General features: G+C 41.7%; 1 protein-coding gene across 1 annotated transcript in view; it reads left to right on the top strand.

The window, feature by feature from the left end:
• CD109 (CD109 molecule) overlaps positions 1-18760 on the top strand; it is a 177358-nt gene that overhangs the window by 103272 nt on the left and 55326 nt on the right. Inside the window, exons 11-17 of the mRNA XM_056109953.1 lie at positions 468-689; positions 1855-1956; positions 2048-2110; positions 2725-2901; positions 9615-9767; positions 17560-17634; positions 18234-18294. Coding sequence (XP_055965928.1) covers positions 468-689; positions 1855-1956; positions 2048-2110; positions 2725-2901; positions 9615-9767; positions 17560-17634; positions 18234-18294 — 853 coding nt within the window. The remainder of the gene's footprint in view (positions 1-467; positions 690-1854; positions 1957-2047; positions 2111-2724; positions 2902-9614; positions 9768-17559; positions 17635-18233; positions 18295-18760) is intronic.

Below are 18760 nucleotides of genomic sequence, written 5' to 3'. Positions count from 1 at the left end.
TACACTGAATCTGTGGTTGTTGAGGATATAGCCGTTTCCTGCAGAGGGGGAGGTGATGATAGCAACATGAGGAGACTGGCAGGAGGGCTGAGACCTTTGAGGATGAGAGAATAGGTAATTGGCCTGGACAAATCCCCACAGTTAGGGAGAGGAAGAGGAACCCAACCCAAACCAAACCAGACCCCCAAAACAAAACAAAACAAAACAAAAAACCAAGATGAGAATGCAGAAGGTGGGATGAGAAAGGAGTCTAGTGTAGAGACATGAAGAGAAAAGAGGCAAACCAAGAGTGTGGTCAGTGATATGGGAGTCTTCTAGAGAGGGACTACACAATCTGGAAGTTTGGGCACAACCCGTAAGTCTTGAGAACTCCGTTTCATGGGAGTAGTGCAAATGGAAATTTGACTTCATGCAGTTCCTTTGTTTCTTTTGTTACCTGTTTTAAAATGTTGTGTTTTGAAATGTAGGTGAAAGTATTCCGCTCTGATGACAATCCACTGACTCTTGAAGAGAGAAAAAATGATGTAGTCATAACGGTGACACAGTCGAATCATTCCAGCTACTCGAGCAGAGAGCACAGTACTGATGAAAAGACAGTGGTCCAGACCATAAATTACACTGTGCCCCAGAGTGGAATCTTTAAGATTGAAATCCCAGTCCTGCCTGATAGCAATGAGCTACAGTTGAAGGTGCTGCCTGTTTGTCTTCATGCTACTGCACTGACCATGTTGAAATTTTGATCTGTGATAGGTGTTCTGTCCATAGGAAGTCAGTGCACAGAAAGTGGTTTGCAACATGGGGAAAACTGTAAAATGGGAGAAATTGTTAAAAGAAATTTTGTGACATTGATTGAGGACTAGACTGTCCTTGAAATTTTTTAAAGAGTACCTCCATATAGCATGCCCCAAATAGGTTGGAGAGACTCCCCAAAACTCTTCCCATTGTTGATTTTGTCATTGGACATTCTACATTGATTGAAACGGAAATGAAAGGAAATAAATGATTATGCTTATATTTCTTTTCTGGGCTTTTCCCTAGAGTGATTTCCCAGATTCCTCAAATACTCTTGCTTCCTTTCTAAATTATTCCAAATCTACCCTATTGGTGGGTTGATAGTGATGATAGAATTTATTGTTTGGAAATGACCTTTGCATTGTGGAAAGAAGGAAATGATTCCTTTTTCCATTTTGTTTTCTCTGGTTACAGTGTTTTCTGATAATGTACCTTTTGTTTCTGAAAAAAACATTTGAAATGAAGCCTTTTTTTCCACTTAGATTATGAGGATGTTTTCTTCGTGTTGAAAATACTAATTTCTTTATATTATAAACTATAAAGTGATAAGGAATATTTTTTCTGGGTGATAAAAAGTGAAAGTAATTTTGCCTTTTAGTAATTATTCTTCAGTCTGCTCGAGCAGTCACCAGTAACGTCTCAAAACAAATTGTGAGACTTGTTACTGTTTTTGGCATATCAAATACTTCATGGGTAGCATGCCAGGCTTTGCCGTGTGGGCGAGATACTCTTGGTAGCTTGCCAGGCTCTCTGAGAAGGGCGGAGGAATCGAACTCGGGTCGGCCACATGCCAGGCAAATGCCCTACCCTCTGTGCTATCTCTCGGAAAGCCCGGCAAGCTACCAAGAGTATCTCACACACATAGCCTGGCAAGCTACCCGTGACGTATTCGTTATGCCAAACACAGTAACAACAAGTCTCACAATGGAGATGTTACTGGGCCCGCTCAAGCAAATTGATGAACAATGGGAGGACAGTGCTATAGTGTTAGTAATATTCAGCAAGTACAATATTATCTGTTACTAAAATGAAAATTTATAGTTTCCTTTCCTTTTATTACAGGCCTCATTTCTTGATAGTGTAAACAAAATGAAAGTTAATGGCATGTTTAATTCTCCTAGTAAAACATACATCCAATTACAAACAAGAGAAGAAGACATAAAGGTAATGCTTACAATTTTTTTTTTGATAATCATAATACAATGGGTTATTTTGACCTTAAATATATATATTAATGATGTTTTATTTTTTCTAGGTGGGATCACCTTTTGAACTGGTGGTTATTGGTAACAAGCCATTGAAGGATTTAAGCTATATGGTAATTATAAAAATCCAATTTATGATTTACTATGGAATCTTCCTAAGCAGTGTCTATCTCTCTCTTTCTTCCAATTTCTACAACTTTCTTTAAATAAAACTATTTTGCTTCATTTAAAAAATATTCAACTCATAGCTTTTTTAGCCTGCCCTTCTAGGAATATAATTAAAGTAACCATCTTCCCCTCATATTCTAGTCTCCAATTTAAGATACATAATTTAATCTTGCATTATGTTTAAATGTTAAATTTCTGTGTACATTCATCGTAGAAAATTATGAAATGTAAGAGATGCTGAAAGAGAGGTAACAGTTACTCCCCATAGCTCTTATTTTGCTAACATGCTTTCCCCAGTGATGCCCCATGTACCTTCCACTTAAAAATATATTCCTGCATGTATGTTAGTGACTGTTGTCTCACCTTTATCGTATCCTTTCCTGTTTCTTAGCATGTTCTCTCTTTGGTGACCAGGAAAGTGTTTTTACATTCAAAAAGACTTCCAAGTTGGATTAAGATTTTCTATGTGTCTGTGGTCCAGTGTGTGATAAAACTGGCTGCTATTTAAGTCTTCACTGACTTTAGTCTATCATGAAAATTGCTTGTTCTTCTTTTTCAGGTAGTATCCAGGGGACAGTTGGTTGCTGCAGGCAAGCAAAATTCAACAACCTTCTCTTTAATTCCAGAAAACTCCTGGGCTCCTAAAGCCTGTGTGATTGTGTATTATGTTGAAAAGGATGGGGAGATTATAAGTGATGTTCTAAAAATTCCCGTTGAGCTTGTTTTTAAAAGTAAGGTAAGATATAAGGAAATGACATTAAAAAAAACCCGTGTTATTAAGCAAAGGGAGAGAAATATCATATTTCTTCACAGTAGTATCATTAAACCATTAACGTCACATCAAGTTGGTTAGAAATTTAACTGCGATAAAACCTCTTCAAATTTTGTGACTGGTTATGTAGTTTTGCGTGTGGATTGACTGGGCAGTGTGGCTTCTAGTTTGTAAGCTGTGACTTCACTTGAAGATGCAACTCAAATCCTTGAAGTTATTTCAGGAGTTCTCAGTATTTAAGTCATCATTATTCCAGTCTGGAATTCCAGTGGTAATTCTGGCTTTGTGTTGTGTTCATACTGGCATCAAGTGAATTGGAAGGAGGAAGAAAGAGGTAGAGTGCACTTCTGGGCGATCTGTGGAAACTGAACTGAGCTTTGGTTTATCCATTTTATCAGCCTGGAAACTAACCCAAGACAAGAAAGTGGCTACGTTGCTTATGGAGATGTGTGTGGATTCTCCAGATACACTAGTGACTTGTAAAGGTTCTCTTGGTCCATCTTATCTGAGTTTTCCAATTTTTATTGCGGTACCATGGTTTACAGTACCATTAGTGGCAGTTTCATGCCTCTATCTTTCCAACACCACACCTTGCACTTGTGTGTCAGTCTCCCTCCACTGGTGACCTGGGGGTTCCTTCCCCCCACAACCCTCTTGGTAAACTCAGGTCTTATCAGTTCGTTTATTCCCCACCTCTCCTATTCCCCCCCACCGCCCTTGGTTTTTGGACCACGCCCTTGGTGCTCTGGGATTACTTCTGGCGATTATGTTCAAGGGTGTTTTGTGCTGCTAGGGATAGAATCATGGTTGGCCTTGGCTTCAAGTACAGCAAGCACTTTAACCTTTGACCTATCTCTCCTGCCTGTATCAGTGATTTTTTAAAATTTTTTTAAAAATTTATTTATTTATTGAATCACTGTGGGAAAGGTTACAAAGCTTTCAGGTTTAGGTCTCAGTCATGCAAATATCAAACACATTTCCCTTTACCAATACTTATTTTTACCATGAAGAACCCCAATAAAACCCCACCCCCCACCTCTCCCAGTCCCTGTGAGGCAGATGAATTCTAGTTAACACTCTATCTGCTTTGATTGGATTCATTGTTTCAATAAAAGATTCACCACTATTATTTAGAGTTTACCCCCCCCCCCCCAACCACCAAATTAGACATGCTGAAAAAGCATTGTGAAGTGATTTGCTTTCTACAGCTGGGTTCAAGAATTAAATGTTGGTTTTGGATTTCTGCTATTTTACTTATTGACCCTGGAAGTATTTCTACTGAAAGTCAGATAGTTAAGAAATTGGTTTCTGTGCTCTGGAGTCGTGGCCGTGCTGGAGAGCCGCTAGTGGGGGGCAACTGGTGGCCTCGGTAGGGCGTGAAGGACGGACCGGAACGCCCCCCTTCCCATGAGGTTTTAGTCGCCCCCACACCCCCGGCTCATACCTGCTGTCCACAAGGCTCCCATGCAGCCACCATCTTTCCTTCCAGAGAGGAGAGGGCGACTGGGGCAATACCCTTTCCCCTCCGGACAGACATGATGGCCTGGATTAACGCATAGTTCGTTCACTTTTCTGCTCCAAGCTGCCGGGTTCTGCATTAAGTCCTTGTGCTTCTGGGGCCGTGGCCGTGCTGGAGAGCCGCTCGCAGGGGGCAACTGGTGACCTCGGTAGGGCGTGAAGGACGGACCGGAACGCCCCCCTTCCCATGAGGTTTTAGTCGCCCCCACACCCCCAGCTCATACCTGCTGTCCACAAGGCTCCCATGCGGCCGCCATCCTTCTTTCCAGAGAAGAGAGGGCAAATGGGGCAACACCCTTTCCCCTCCAGACAGACATGATGGCCTGGATTAACGCATAGTCCGTTCACTTTTCTGCTCCAAGCTGCTGGGTTCTGCATTAAGTCCTTGTGTTTCTGGGGCTGTGGCCGTGCTCCAAACTTAACTCTGATTTTCAGGGAGAAACGTTGGGTGGTTTACTTCCCATGGATCACTTTGTATATAGAGAGATGTCGCGCGGCCGCGTGGTTTTGAGGAAAAGTCCTAGTTCCCGCATACTCAAGCTGTGCTTGTAGAGGCTTCTGGTCACCGGGGTTCCATCTGGGAGAGTCGGGATGCGGTACCTACCCCATCTGGGACTTCCCGATGATCTCAGCTCTTTTTGGAACCTGTTTTTTTTTTTTTTCTTCGGGAGCTGTGGGTCCCGCCCTGCATGTGGCCCTTCTCTTCGGCTGAATGCTTTAAAGATGGCGCTGGGGGGCGGGCTGTGGGCGTGACTTCCGGAATCTGAGGTTACCTGGGAGTTGTAGTCCCGGCAGATTTGAGGAAAAGTCCTAGTTCCCGCATACTCGAGCTGTGCTTGTAGAGGTTTCTGGTCACCGGGGTTCCATCTGGGGGAGGCGGGATGTGGTACCTACCCCATCTGGGACTTCCCGATGATCTCGGCTCTTTTTGGAACCTGTTTTTTTTTTTTTCTTCGGGAGCTGTGGGTCCCGCCCTGCATGTATAGTGATTTTTAAAAAAATTTTTATCAGTGAGACATCATGAGGTACAGTTGTAGACTTACAAATTTTTGTGCTTGGGTTTCAATTTTACAATGATCAAATACCCATCCCTCTACCAGTGCCCATTTCCCACCACCACGGATCCCAGTATCCCTCCCACCCCCCAAACCCCCCATCCCACCATGCCTTTGTGGCAGGGCATTCCCTTTTGTTCTCTCTCTCCTATTGGGTGTTGTGGTTTGCAAAAGAGGCAATGGGTGACAGTCATGTTTGGTCTATAGTCTACTTTCAGCATGCTTCTCCCATCCTGGGAAGATCCTCCCAACACCATTTATTTGATGCTCCCTTCTCTATCTGAGCTGCCTTTTCCCCTAGCATGTGTGGTTGGCCTCCAACCCATGGAGTAAAATTCCTGGTACTAATCTCGGCCATTCTTGGGTGTTAGTCTCCTATTTTGTTACTTTATGTTCCCCAGATGAATGCAATCTTTCTATGTCTATCCCTTTCTTTCTGAGTCATTTCGCTTAACATGATACTTTCCATATAGTACCACTTGTATGTAAATTTCATGACTTCATCTTTTCTAACAGCTACATAGTACTCCATTGCATCAGTGATTTTTTTTTCTCTTTATATATTGGTCAGCTTGGTGGAACCCCTCTTGGAAACCAACTCTGAGAAAGACCCAGTCACAAAAGTGGCACATAGTCAAGAATTATGAATATTAAAATAAGTCATTGTTCTCACTAATATCTATTACCTTCTATGGCCCACTTAAGCAAAAACAATAATTTTTGAAAGTGATTCACAGAATGCAATTCGATTAGTAGAATTTCTTTTTCCCTAATTTGTTAAAATGATGAGTAGTAATAGGAACCATCCATGATGCTTTTTATTGAGAACTGTTACTTCTAACTTTGTCAAATATAATTGCAAACTTTTTTTTCATATGATGGGGGATTTTTAAAGACAAAACTATATCCATTAGTTTCAGAGCAAAATTTTTTATTTCTAGAAGTTCAAGTAATTCCCTGGAAGCTGTGAATTTTAAAAAATATCACTTTTTACTGAGGTGTCATGGTGTCCAAGAGTATTAATATTATTAATTTTTGATCATGATGCTACCACCATTGGAGTGCCTGTATCTCTCCATCACACTCCTAGGTGCTCACTCTCCATTCCCCAGCAGCTTAAGTTCTGGTGGAAGTATCTCAGAGAGACAAAGGTGAATTTGAAGATAGAAGTCAAGAAGACCTAAAAAAATATGGGGGGCATGGTGGCAGGTACGACATAGCAACAGTATATTATTGATTGAGTTTTAGTTTTTGGGTCACATCTTGTGGCTCAGAACTTACTCTTGGCTCTGCTTTTAGGGATAACTTCCTGGGGGATTTCAGATACCATACAGGGTGCTGGTGTTTGAGCCCAGGTGGGCTGTGTGCAAGGCAAGTCCCTACTCACTTGTACTATCGCTCCATCCCCAACATTATATTCTTTAAACATTTATAATAACAAGTAATGTCAGTTATGGTGCCTAAGTGAGGAAAAAAATGACAAAAATTTAAGAGGCAGGCTTAATAAAAGAGGTGTACATCAATAACAGTGAGACCAAGTTCTAAAAACTTAACAGCACAAAAGGGGAAGCAGAGTGTATAAGTAGCATATTTGCAAAAATGTCTTCAGTATGAGAGATAAGAAATCTGTTTCAATAGCTAGAATCTGGAAAAAACCTGAGTTCCTGAGAACAGATGACTGGTTAAAGAAACTTTGGTACATCTACACAATGGAGTACTATTGCAGCTGTTAGAAAAGATGAAGTCATGAAATTCATATACAAGTGGTACTACATGGAAAGTACCATGTTAAGCAAAATGAGTCAGAAAGAAAGGGACAGACATAGAAAGATTGCATTCATCTGGGGAACATAAAGTAACAAAATAAGAGACTAACACCCAAGAATAGCCGAGATAAGTACCAGGAGGTTCACTACATGGCTTTGAGGCCAGCCACACATGCTAGGGGAAAAGGCAGCTCAGATAGAGAAGGAAGCACCAAATAAAGGGTGTTGGGAGGTTCCTTTCAGGATGGGAAATGCATGATGAGAGTAGACTATAGACCGAACAAGATTGCCACTCAGTGTCTCTTTTGCAAACCACAGCATTCAAAAGGAGAGAGATAACAACAGGGAATGCCTTGCCACAGAGTTAGGATGGTATGGGGGGGTGGGGGATGGGAGGGATACTGCAACTGGTGATGGTGGAGAATGGGCATTGGTGGAGGGATGGGTTCTCGATTATTGTATAACTGAAACCCAAGCACAAAACTTTGTGTCTACAACTTTACCTCATGGTGTTTCACTAATAAAAATTTAAGAAAAAAAAAGAAATTTGTTTCAGTTACACTTACAAAGATATCTTTAGGGACCAGGTATGTGGCTCAATGGTAGAGCCACTTGTTTTGCATATGTGAGGTCCTGGGTTCAATCCTTATAGGATAATGTTTATCACAGCCACACAGAAGTGCAAGTTTCAATAACGGAGTCCCTGAGGCTCAGGGTAAAGAGTGGAGAGAAATAACGTAGATGTGGTGGCTTAAGAGGTTTATCAAGCAAATATGGCATTAGAAAAGCTAACCAGGTCAGGATGGCATTAGAAAAGCTAACCAGGCCAACCAGAGATGGAATGCACCAGCTATGAAATAGAAGGCAGGAAAGTTTCAAGCGATGGGGTGAGTTGGAGGGAAATTATTGGAGAACATGGGGAGGGATTGGTCAATGGGATCAGACCATCTGTGTTTGCCTAACTGAAAAACTGTCAAGCTCCCCATTCCCCCAGGAACTGCAGGATCAAATAGACCTCTTTCTTCCTCTCACATCCCCAAGAAAGACATTTCTGGGCTGTAAAACTGGGATATATATATATATATATATATATATATATATATATATATGTAAGTAAGTAAGTAAAGGCCCTCCCGTTGATCGTCGATTTGCTCGAGCGGGCCCAGTAACGTCTCCATTGGAGACTTTGTTGTTACTGTGTCTGGCATATCGAATACTCTCGGTAGCTTGCCGGGCTCTCCGAGAGGGGCGGAGGAATCGAACTCGGGTCGGCCATGTTGGCCGCGTGTAAGGCGAACGCCCTACCCGCTGTGCTATATATATATATATATATATATATATATATTCAAAGTGCAGAAAATGATTTACAATGGCAAATAGATTTTCAAGAAAATAGAGATGTGGGGCTTTTAGTCAGGAAGAGGCTGTGTAAAGTTTAGTTTGCATGGAGTAGATCAGTTAGGATGTTGGTGTGGTGGTACGATCACTGGGACAGTGGGATATGGAGACAGAACAAGATCTTAGCAGGAAAGGCCCCAAGGGCAAAGCCATTCGGTACAACTATGATGAGAGGGTTGACTGTCTTTAAGAAGTACTGGCATAGGGGGCTGGAGCTATAGCACAGCGGGCAGGACGTTTCCCTTGCATGCGGCTGATCCGGGTTTGATTCCCAGCATCCCATCTGGTCCTCTGAGCACCACTGGGAGTAATTCCTGAGTGCAGAGCCAGGAGTAACCCCTGTGCATTGCCGGGTGTGACCCAGATAAAAAAAGTATTGGTATAGCCATGTTTTGGTGAGTGTAAGGTTGGGGATGTCAGGTAGTCATGGGGACAAAGTCTGGGGCCTCATTAGTTCTTGGTTTAATTTCCTCCTCCCCGCTCTGCCTTCAGCTCTTTGCATCCTTGGCAAACTCTCACTTTGTTGCCAGGTTTAAGTCCAGGTCACCAAAATGAGCATCTGAAGCGCTTTCCCCTTTTTTTGTGTGTGTCCCCTCTTGCTACCAGCTATCCTCAGCAGTGCTAGATATTGCTGTCTTCTCCTCAGTGCTGGCAGGTGGTGGAGGAGTAGGACATGGAGAGAGAGAAGAGGAGAGGTTGCAAAGTGAAGGGAATTCCAATGGATGACTCTGTGAGAGGGTTCCTGACTTGCAAACATGTTGGCAGTAGCTTTTTATGACTCAGTTCTTCAGAGGAGACTTGTATATAGTTTTCGACTTCTTTCTGAGACGAGGCAAATGTAGAGTGTTGAATTTTGTATCATTGATCGACTGTTGGTCAGACAGGTAAGGGATGCTGTAAAAACATAAGTTAAGTACATTCTGCTTTCTCCTTTTCTTAGGTAAATCTGTTTTGGAGCAAAGGTAATGCGGAGCCATCTGAGAAGGTCTCTCTTCGCATCTCTGTGACACAGCCTCACTCTGTAGTTGGGATCGTCGCGGTTGACAAAAGTGTGAATCTGATGAGTACGTCCAATGATATTACGATGGAAAATGTAAGTTTAGCGAAGGGATTTTTTGTTTTTGTTTTCTAAATAATGCTCAGGGAGCCTGGGTTACACTCCTGGCAAAACTTGGCCATCTGGGCCCTGCTGGGCCCTGAGAATGTGGTGCTGCTTGGGCCCTACAAGTGCTTGTGACCGTCAGGGACACATTGTTGACTCTGGGGTTTGACCACATGCTCTGGTCCTACATGTTTTATCTTTTTTTTTTTTTTTGCCACACCAAGTGATGTTTTGAGCTTACTCCTGGTTCTGTGCTCAGGAACCACTCCTGGAAGTGCTTTGGGGACTATATGTAGAGTTCAGAATCCAGCTGGGTTGGCCACATACAAGCAAGTGTGCTAACCCCTGAACACTCTCTTCAATCCCTGATATTTTTATTATAACAATACATAATAATAATAAATACATAAAAATAATAATAATACAAAATAATAAGAGAAAGGTAACGGCAGTACTTTCAAATATCTAAAGGAAGGTTTTAATAGTTCTTCACTTACGAGTAAAAAATTAACAAAATTTCCAAATAAAAAAGAATCTGTAGGGGCTGGAGTGATAGCACAGTGGGTAGGGCATTTGCCTCTCACATGGCTGACCCAGGTTAGATTCCTGGCATCCCATATAGTCCCCCGAGCACTGCAGGAGTAATTCCTGAGTGCAGAGCCAGGAGTAAACCCTGAACATTGCTGGATATGACCCAAAAAGAAAAAAAAAAGAATCTGAGTTACGTTAGAGAGAAGTTTATGTGGTTAAGTGTCTTTGCTGTTTCAGATGAGAACTATTACGTAAAATTCTCTCTAATTTTCCTATTGTATTTTAGTTTGAAGTCTCAAGAAAGTTTTATGAAATTGCATTGTCTAAATCTGGATGCCACTGAATAAGGGGCTTATTTAAAGCCCCTTATTTATTTTTTTAAATGCATGATTTTTTTAATTATTATTTTTAGTGAAACACCATGAGGCACAGTTGTAGATTTACAATTTTTTGTGCTTGGGTTTCGATTATACAATGATCAAATACCCATCCCTCCACCAGTGCCCATTTTCCACCACCATGGATAATATCCCTCCCACCCCCATCCCTTCCATCTCACCCTGCCTCTGTGGCAGGGCAATCCCCTGTGTTCTCTCTCTCCTTTTGGGTGTTGTGGTCTGCAAAAGAGGCTTTGAGTGGCAAACATGTTCAGTCCATAGTCTACTTTCAACATGCATCTCCCCTCCTGGGAGGATCCTCCAAACACCCTTTATTTGGTGCTCCCTTCTCTATCTGAGCTGCCCTTTCCCCTAGAATGCCCGGCTGGCCTCTAAGCTATGGAGTAATCCTCCTGGTGCTGATCTCAGCTATTCTTGGGTATTGATCTCATATTTTGTTTCTTTATATTCCCCAAATGAATGCAATCTTTCTATGTCTATCCCTCTCTTTCTGACTCATTTTGCTTAGCATGATACTTTCCATGTTGTACCACTTGTATGTAAATTTCATGACTTCATCTTTTCTAACAGCTACATAGTACTCCATTGTGTAGATGTACCAAAGTTTCTTTAACCAGTCATCTGTTCTTGGGCATTCAGGTTACTTCCAGTTTCTGGCTATTGTAAAGAGTGCTGCAATGAACAAACAAGTGCAGATGTCACTTCGACTACACATTTTTGCCTCTCTGGGGTATATTCCCAGGAGTGGTATCGCTGGGTCAAATGGGAGCTCAATTTCTAATTTTTTGAGATTCGTCCATACTGTTTTCCAGAAAGGCTGAACCAGTGGACATTCCCACCAACAGTGAAAAAGTGTCCCTTTCTCGCCACATCCGCGCTAGCATTGGTTGCTTTTGTTCTTTTGAATGTGGGCCAGTCTCTGAGGTGTGAGATGGTATCTCATTGTGGTTTTGATCTGCATCTCCCTGATGATTAATGATGTAGAGCATTTTCTCATGTGCTTTTTTGCCATTCGGATTTCTTCTTTGAGAAAGTTTCTGTTCATTTCATTGCCCCATTTTTGGATGGGGTTGGATGTTTTCTTCTTGTGGAGTTCAACCAGTATTTTGTATATCCTTGATATCAACCCCTTGTCAGATGTGTGTTCGGCGAATATCCTTTCCTATTCTGTAGACTGTTAAAGCCCCTTATTTAAAGTGCTTTCCATTTGTGTTATATAACGGTCACAAATGCTTATAGTCATCACTGAATCAGGAGTTTATATTGTACTGGAGGATTGAAATCATGTTAATCTGCATTTAAAAAAATGTTAAATTTTGAAGTTCAGACCAATCTTCTTTCCATGGACTTCTTTCCAATGATTTAAAATTCATTAGGAAGAAAGATATATTTGGGCTAATTCTGTCATTTGAAAAAATTGCCCCACTCATGAAAAATGATGCATTTTCTTCAGTTTATGTATTTAATTGTCCTGCTTTTTTGTTTTTGAATCATACCTGTTGGTGCTTGGGAACTACTCCTGACTTCTGGCTCAGGAGCAGATCCTGGGAGTGCTTGAAGAGGGCCCTGCAGTGTCGGGGATCACCTGTCTCCTGCATGCAAAGTGTGTGCATTGGCCCTCTGACCAGCTAGTTCCCTGACTCCGCTGGTTCAGTCTTTAGCCCCTTCACCTTCCACTGTTGTTCCATTGACTTGGGGTTGCATTCATGCCTGGTTGTGGTGTCTGCGTGCTCAGCCTGGTGATCTCAGGAAGCCTTGTACTCTAGTTGCAGTGCTTCCTGGCATACATGTTTGCTGGGGGTTACACTCCTTGAGTGGTGATCCCACACATTCTTTTATGGTGTTGGCTGGCATCACTGCGGTGCTCACACACACTGCTGGGGGTCATGCTCTTGGCTGCAGCACTTATGTGCTTGTGTACATCGGCCAAAGGGCCAGGAGGGTCCGAGCTCAGCTTGTGGCGATGTCCCTGGGGATGGGACTTGCTGTTGCATTTGCAGGGTAAGTGTGTGACTTTTGGCCACTGCCACTCCCCAGTCTTCTCAGTCTGTTTTTTTTTCTTTTTTAGAAAAGATTAAAATTAATTGGTTATTTTATTCTCCTTTTTTTCTAAATTCACAAAGATATTTAAAGTCTGTAGGATCTTGCACTTAATTTAAACTGAATATTGTACTCACTCATCATGCAGCTTTCTAAATATCATTTAAAATATATTATCTTTTTTCACTCTACATGTGTATTCTTTCTTTTGTGTCTCTGTCTCTGTCTCTCTCTCTCTCTCTTTCTCTCTCTCTCTCTTACTCTCTCCCCTCCTTTCTCAGTCCTGCTTCCCTATCTGGTGCTAATGTTATTTCTGTGTCTGTCTTTGTATATGTAATTCACATTAAATGATTAAGTGTTGTGAAATATTAAGATTGCTCTTCCTCTTTATGTTTGTACTGGCCTGGTGTATTTCCCCATCTTTTTCTTTTTAGTCTTTTGCAATGTTTTGTTTTCTGTCCATATTGTAGGTGATATATTTTATTTTTCTTTTATTTCAAAGTTAATCTGTTTAGGTAAGCTTATTTAACCTATGTCTAAGTCTGGCCATTTTTATTCTAATTAGAATTTCTTATTTTAAAAATTCTTTACCTTAAAACTAAGACTATTCTTTCTATGGACTAGATTCAATTTTATTCTTCATGTTTGAATTTGTATGCTTTATTTTATGGTAGATATCATTGCTCGAGACTTTGTTGTTACTGTATTTGGCATATCAAATACTCTCGGTAGCTTGCCGGGCTCTCCGAGAGGGGCGGAGGAATCGAACTCAGGTCGGCCATGTTGGCCGCTTGTAAAGCGAACGCCCTACCCGCTGTGCTATCGCTCCTCATGAGCTCTTCTTTCTGAGTGGATAGCTAATCAGTATTTGTATCTCTATCAGACGAGGCAGGTATTTTAGTGTGCTCTCAGATTCTTGCTTATCCTTTAAAAATATTTTAGTCACCATGCTTTATAATTGTACAATACCGTCAAAGGTAGAGCTTCATGTAAGCAGCATCCCAACTACCCACCTCCCTCCACAGTGTCTGGTCCCTCCACCATTGACTGTCTCAGGGTCCTCCCAGCCATCCAGCCCCTTTTCCTCAAGAACTTACTCTTTTATTTTATTATTATTATTATTATTTCCTTTTTTGGTCACATCTGGCGATGCACAGGCTACTCCTGGCTTTGCACTCAGGGATTACTCCTGGTGGTGCTGGGAAGAACCATATGGGATGCTGGGGATCGAACCCAGGTCGGCTGCATGCAAGGCAAATGCCCTACCCATTGTGCTATTGCTCCAGCCCCAAGAACTTATTCTTTTAAATCTCACTCTCTGTACCCTTCTTTTTCTTTAATCCTGGCATTTTGCTCTTGTGTAGAATTTTTGTTTATTTTACTGTAGATTGCCTGTTCTGTCCTTGTTCTCCCTTCAATTTTCAGTTCTTGAACTTCAGGTCTATTATTTCTTAATCTGTTTTCTTCTTTCTGACCCCCTGTGATTCAGAGATTGGCATCTGCATCTGTTCTCCATGTCGTGTGACTTTCTTTTTGTTTTTTTTTTTTGTTTTCTAGTCCATTGTCTTTCCTGTATTTCTTGGGGGAGAGTCCCCCAGTTGACTCCTTCAGTTCACGCATCGTTTGCCAGCTCTCTCTAACCTGTAAGCTGTTGAACTTTAATGATCTATTACTTTCACGTGGTTCCTATCTCTTGTTCTTGTTTTGTATTACTAAGATTCCCTTCCCTCCCCTCTCCTTTTGTGTATTTCTTACAATTGAAAAATTCCTGAGCATCAAAAGTTGTATGATATCTCACTGAATCTCCTTTATGGATGTCACATGCTTTGGTGTCAGTTGACTTGGCAGTTCCTCTTCTCTTGGGAAGTCTCAACACCAGGTTGTTTTCTTTACTCCTTTGAAAGTCCTAAGAGTTTAAAGATAGAAAAGGAATGAAGTTTCAGGGAGTCAAAGAACTAGCCATAATAAAGCTGCTGACCTGGGTTCGATCCCTCGCATCCCATATGGTCCCTGTGACTGTCAGGAGTGATTCCTGCGTGCAGAGTCAGGACTAACCCCTGAGCATTGTCATATCTGACACCCCCCATCCGAGTCCCCCCAAAAGGAACTATCCTTTTTTTTCTGTCACACCCGGAAATGCACAGGGTTTACTCCTGGCTCTGCACTCAGGTGCTCAAGGGACCATATGGGATGCTGGGAATTGAACCTGGGTTGGCCGTGTGCAAGGCAAATGCCCTACCTGCTGTGCTATTGCTCCAGCCCCCAAAAGGAACTATTCTTTTTTTTTATTAGTGAAATACCATGAGGTACAGTTGTAGATTTACAAATTTTTGTGCTTGGGTTTCAGTTATACAATGATCATGTACCCATCCCTCCACCAGCGCCCATCCTCCACCACCACGGGTCCCAGCATCCCTCCCACCCCCCATCCCCCCCATCCCACCCTGCTTGTGTGGCAGGGCATTCCCTTTTGTTCTCTCTCTCTCCTTTTGGGTGTTATGGTCTGCAAAAGAGGCATTGAGTGGCAATCATGTTTGGTCTATAGTCTACTTTCAGCATGCTTCTCCCACCCTGGGAGGATCCTCCCAACACCCTTTATTTGGTGCTCTCTTCTCTATCTGAGCTAAAAGGAACTATTCTTTTTTTTTAAATCAGTGCAAATTTTATTTATTTATGTTTATATTTTTAATTGAATCACGTGAGATACAGACTTACAAACTTTCGTGATTACATTTTAGTCATACAGTGATCGAGTACCCATCCTTCCACCAGTGCCCATTCTCCACCACCAATGTTCCCAGGATCCCTCCCACCACCCCCCTATCCCACCTCCCCCTACCCTTGCCCCGCCACCTCTGTGGTAGACACATTCCCTCTTACTCTCTCTCTCTACTGTGGGGTGTTAGGGTTTGCAATACAGGCAGTATGTGGCCATCATATTTGGTCTATAGTCTACTCAAAGGAACTATTCTTGATCTGCTCTGTGCACTGTTGCTTTTCTTCGAAAAAGCAGTGCCAGGAAGGGCAGTCCTCGAAGGTTATACTCCACCTTTCCCGAGGGATTGGAAGCACAGGAAGCAGCTGACTGCTCCAGGCTCACAGGGCTGTCTGTGTGTTTCTATCATTTCCTCCCACTGGAGGACTGAGGTGCTGACCTGGCGGCCCCTCACCACCCAGAGGCACAGTCTGGGCTGCTGCTGCCACTGCTGATTTTGGCAATGAAATGGCAAGGAATGATGATGCTGAGGTTGGCCTCTGAGGAGAAGTAAGAGCAGGGCTGAGAAACATTTCCTTCTCCAGCCTGTCCTTTTCGGCTTCTTCTAGCAGTGCTGTGCTACTCACTTCTTTGCAATACACCAGTTGAAATGATCCAGACTTCACTCTTCAAGGCTTGCTTTTTTTTTTTTTTTTTTGGTCCCACTTCTCTATGTTTCTTCCTTGCTTTATTGTGTCTCCAGAATTGGCTCTGGAAGAGGGAGTTGGGCGTCTGAGGAAACAGACCATTTGGTTTCTTCCATTCTTGTGAAATTCGAATGTGCTGCCGAGTGACTTTTGAACACCTTGAAATAATTTAAGGAGGCGAGGTCTTCCAGAAATAGCTTTCAGACCCCAGTCTTGCCTTCATTAGCCTGTACTGTGTTTCTGGCAGGTTTTGTTGAGCCAGTGAGGATGGGAGGATTTTCTTATTTATGAGAGACGTGTGTCCCTAGATATCCATCAGACTATGCCTGAGTGTCCGCTGAAGGCAGTCTTTCATGTTTTCTGTTCTTCTCTCATCGTGTCCGCCTCTGCCTTTGTATTTTGTAGCTGGGCTAATATTTTTTAGCTCTTTGAGACATGATGGAGTTTTCCAGGTTCTTATCCTGTTTGCCTCTTTATTCCCATTCTAGCACCAGGTTTGCTTCCTATGAATACAGTAGTGGTTATTGTTAGCACAGTAGATATATTGATTGTGCTGTTTGATTTATTTTTTTTTAATCACCATGGGCTACACTTACAAACCTTTCATGTTTGAGCTTCAGTCATGCAATGATAGAACACCCATCACTCTACCAGTGCACATTTTCCACCACCAATGTTCCCAGTATCCCTACCCCCCCCCCCCCCCATCCCACCTCTCCCCCTGCCTCTATGGCAGACAGTTTCCCTGTTACTCTCTCTACTTATAGGTATTATGGTTTGCAATACAAATAATGAGAGGCCATCATGTTTGGTCCTTTATCTACTTTCAGCACACATCTCCCATCCTGAGCAATCCCTGCAACCATCATTGACTTAGTGATCCTTTCTCTATCCCATCTGGCTTCTCCCCCAACTCATAAGGCAGGTTTCCAGTCGTGGAGCACGCTGTGTTTTTTTTTCTTTTTAGGTCACATCCCGCAATGCTCAGGGGTTACTCCTGGCTCTGCCCTCAGGAATTACTCCTGGCAGTGTGCAGGGGACCCTATGGGATGCTGGGAATAGAACCCGGGTTGGCCATGTGCAAGACAAATGCCCTACCTGCTATGCTATTGCTCCAGCCCCGTTTGGGTCATTTTTAAAGCTGACCTGTGTGTGTTGATCTTACCAACCAGTGACACTTTAGTTTCTTCTGGGAAAACTTATACCAGCCCTTTGGAACTTTGGATGATTGAACAACATAAAAATAAGTTTCAATTAGAATTGTAATTTTGACTAATTGATTCACACCGTTGCCATTTTAGAAGATATGTGTGTAGGTATGTCTTCTCTAAATTAGATTTAAGAAGTGTTGCAGAGAAGAGAGCAGACCAATATGGACACATTAATTTTGCACATTTTATCTAACTCTTTAGGTGATCCAGGAGTTGGAACTTTACAACACAGGATATTACTTAGGCATGTTCATGAATTCTTTTGCAGTCTTCCAGGTAAGTTTACTTTGCTTTCTACTTTGAAGAGTTATTAATATCTTTTATTAAAGTAACCACATTATGGCAAATGAAAGCATTGTGTAACAGTAAACTTTCATTTAATGGGATATTGAAGCGTAGTGTGTTTTATATGTAATTTAAAATGGAAAGATGATTTTTCCAATCGTATAAGCACGTGGAAAAATTTAACATTAGCAAAATTAATGGGCCAGTGGATTTGTCATAACCAAATAATTTCTTTCCTTCATATTCTAATGACTGTGCATATCTCTTTACTCAGTATGTGTGTGCCATTTGTGTGTGGGTAAAGAGACAGTGTGTGTACACGTGAGAAAAGATATTTTACATGTATTTTCAAAATGAGAAAGAGTTAAAATAAATAATTTCACATTATGTATAATGAGAGCTAGAGTCAGTTAGGAGTATGGAGAACTGTTGTAATAAGTTCAAGAGCATTTAAACTTTTACTTTAAGAGCAAATTGATGGTGAATTGGTTTTGGGACATTGTACGCCTGAAACAACTCTATTAGGAACAACTTTGTTAATTATAATGTTTTATTAAAAAATTAAAGCAAACTAAAATGATTCATTTCAGGAATGTGGCCTCTGGGTATTTACAGATGCAAACCTGACGAAGGATTCATCCGATGGTATTTGTAAGTAAAATATAGCAATATGTCTGCCAAATTCTAAAGTCATTTATTGCTGATATTAAAAATTAGCTATTTCATTGAAAATATTTCTATAGGTATGGATACTTAGCTATTGAACCTGAATATTGTGCTTCTTAAATTTATTTTTATTTTTTTAATTTATTAAATCACCATGAGAACAGTTACAAAGCTTTCAAGTTTAAGTCTCCATCATACAATGATCAAACACCCATCCTTTCACCAGTGCACATTTTCCACCACCAAGAACCCCAGTATATGCCCTATCCCACTCCCTCCCTCTACTTATGTGGCAGATGATTTCCACTTTACTCTCTATTTTGATTACATTCAATATTTTGACAGAAGACCCACAATTATTATTTGGAATTTCCCCCCAACAATCAGGCCTGCCGGAAAGGCATCATTAGATAATTTGTTTTCTATTGCTGATTATGAAGAGCATATGATA

The sequence above is a fragment of the Sorex fumeus genome, unplaced genomic scaffold (genome assembly GCF_029834395.1).
Source record: "Sorex fumeus unplaced genomic scaffold, SorFum_2.1 ptg000008l, whole genome shotgun sequence".
Lineage (NCBI taxonomy): Eukaryota > Metazoa > Chordata > Mammalia > Eulipotyphla > Soricidae > Sorex > Sorex fumeus.
The sequence above is the reverse complement of the archived record's forward strand: the minus strand, read 5'-3'. Positions and strand labels throughout refer to the sequence as shown.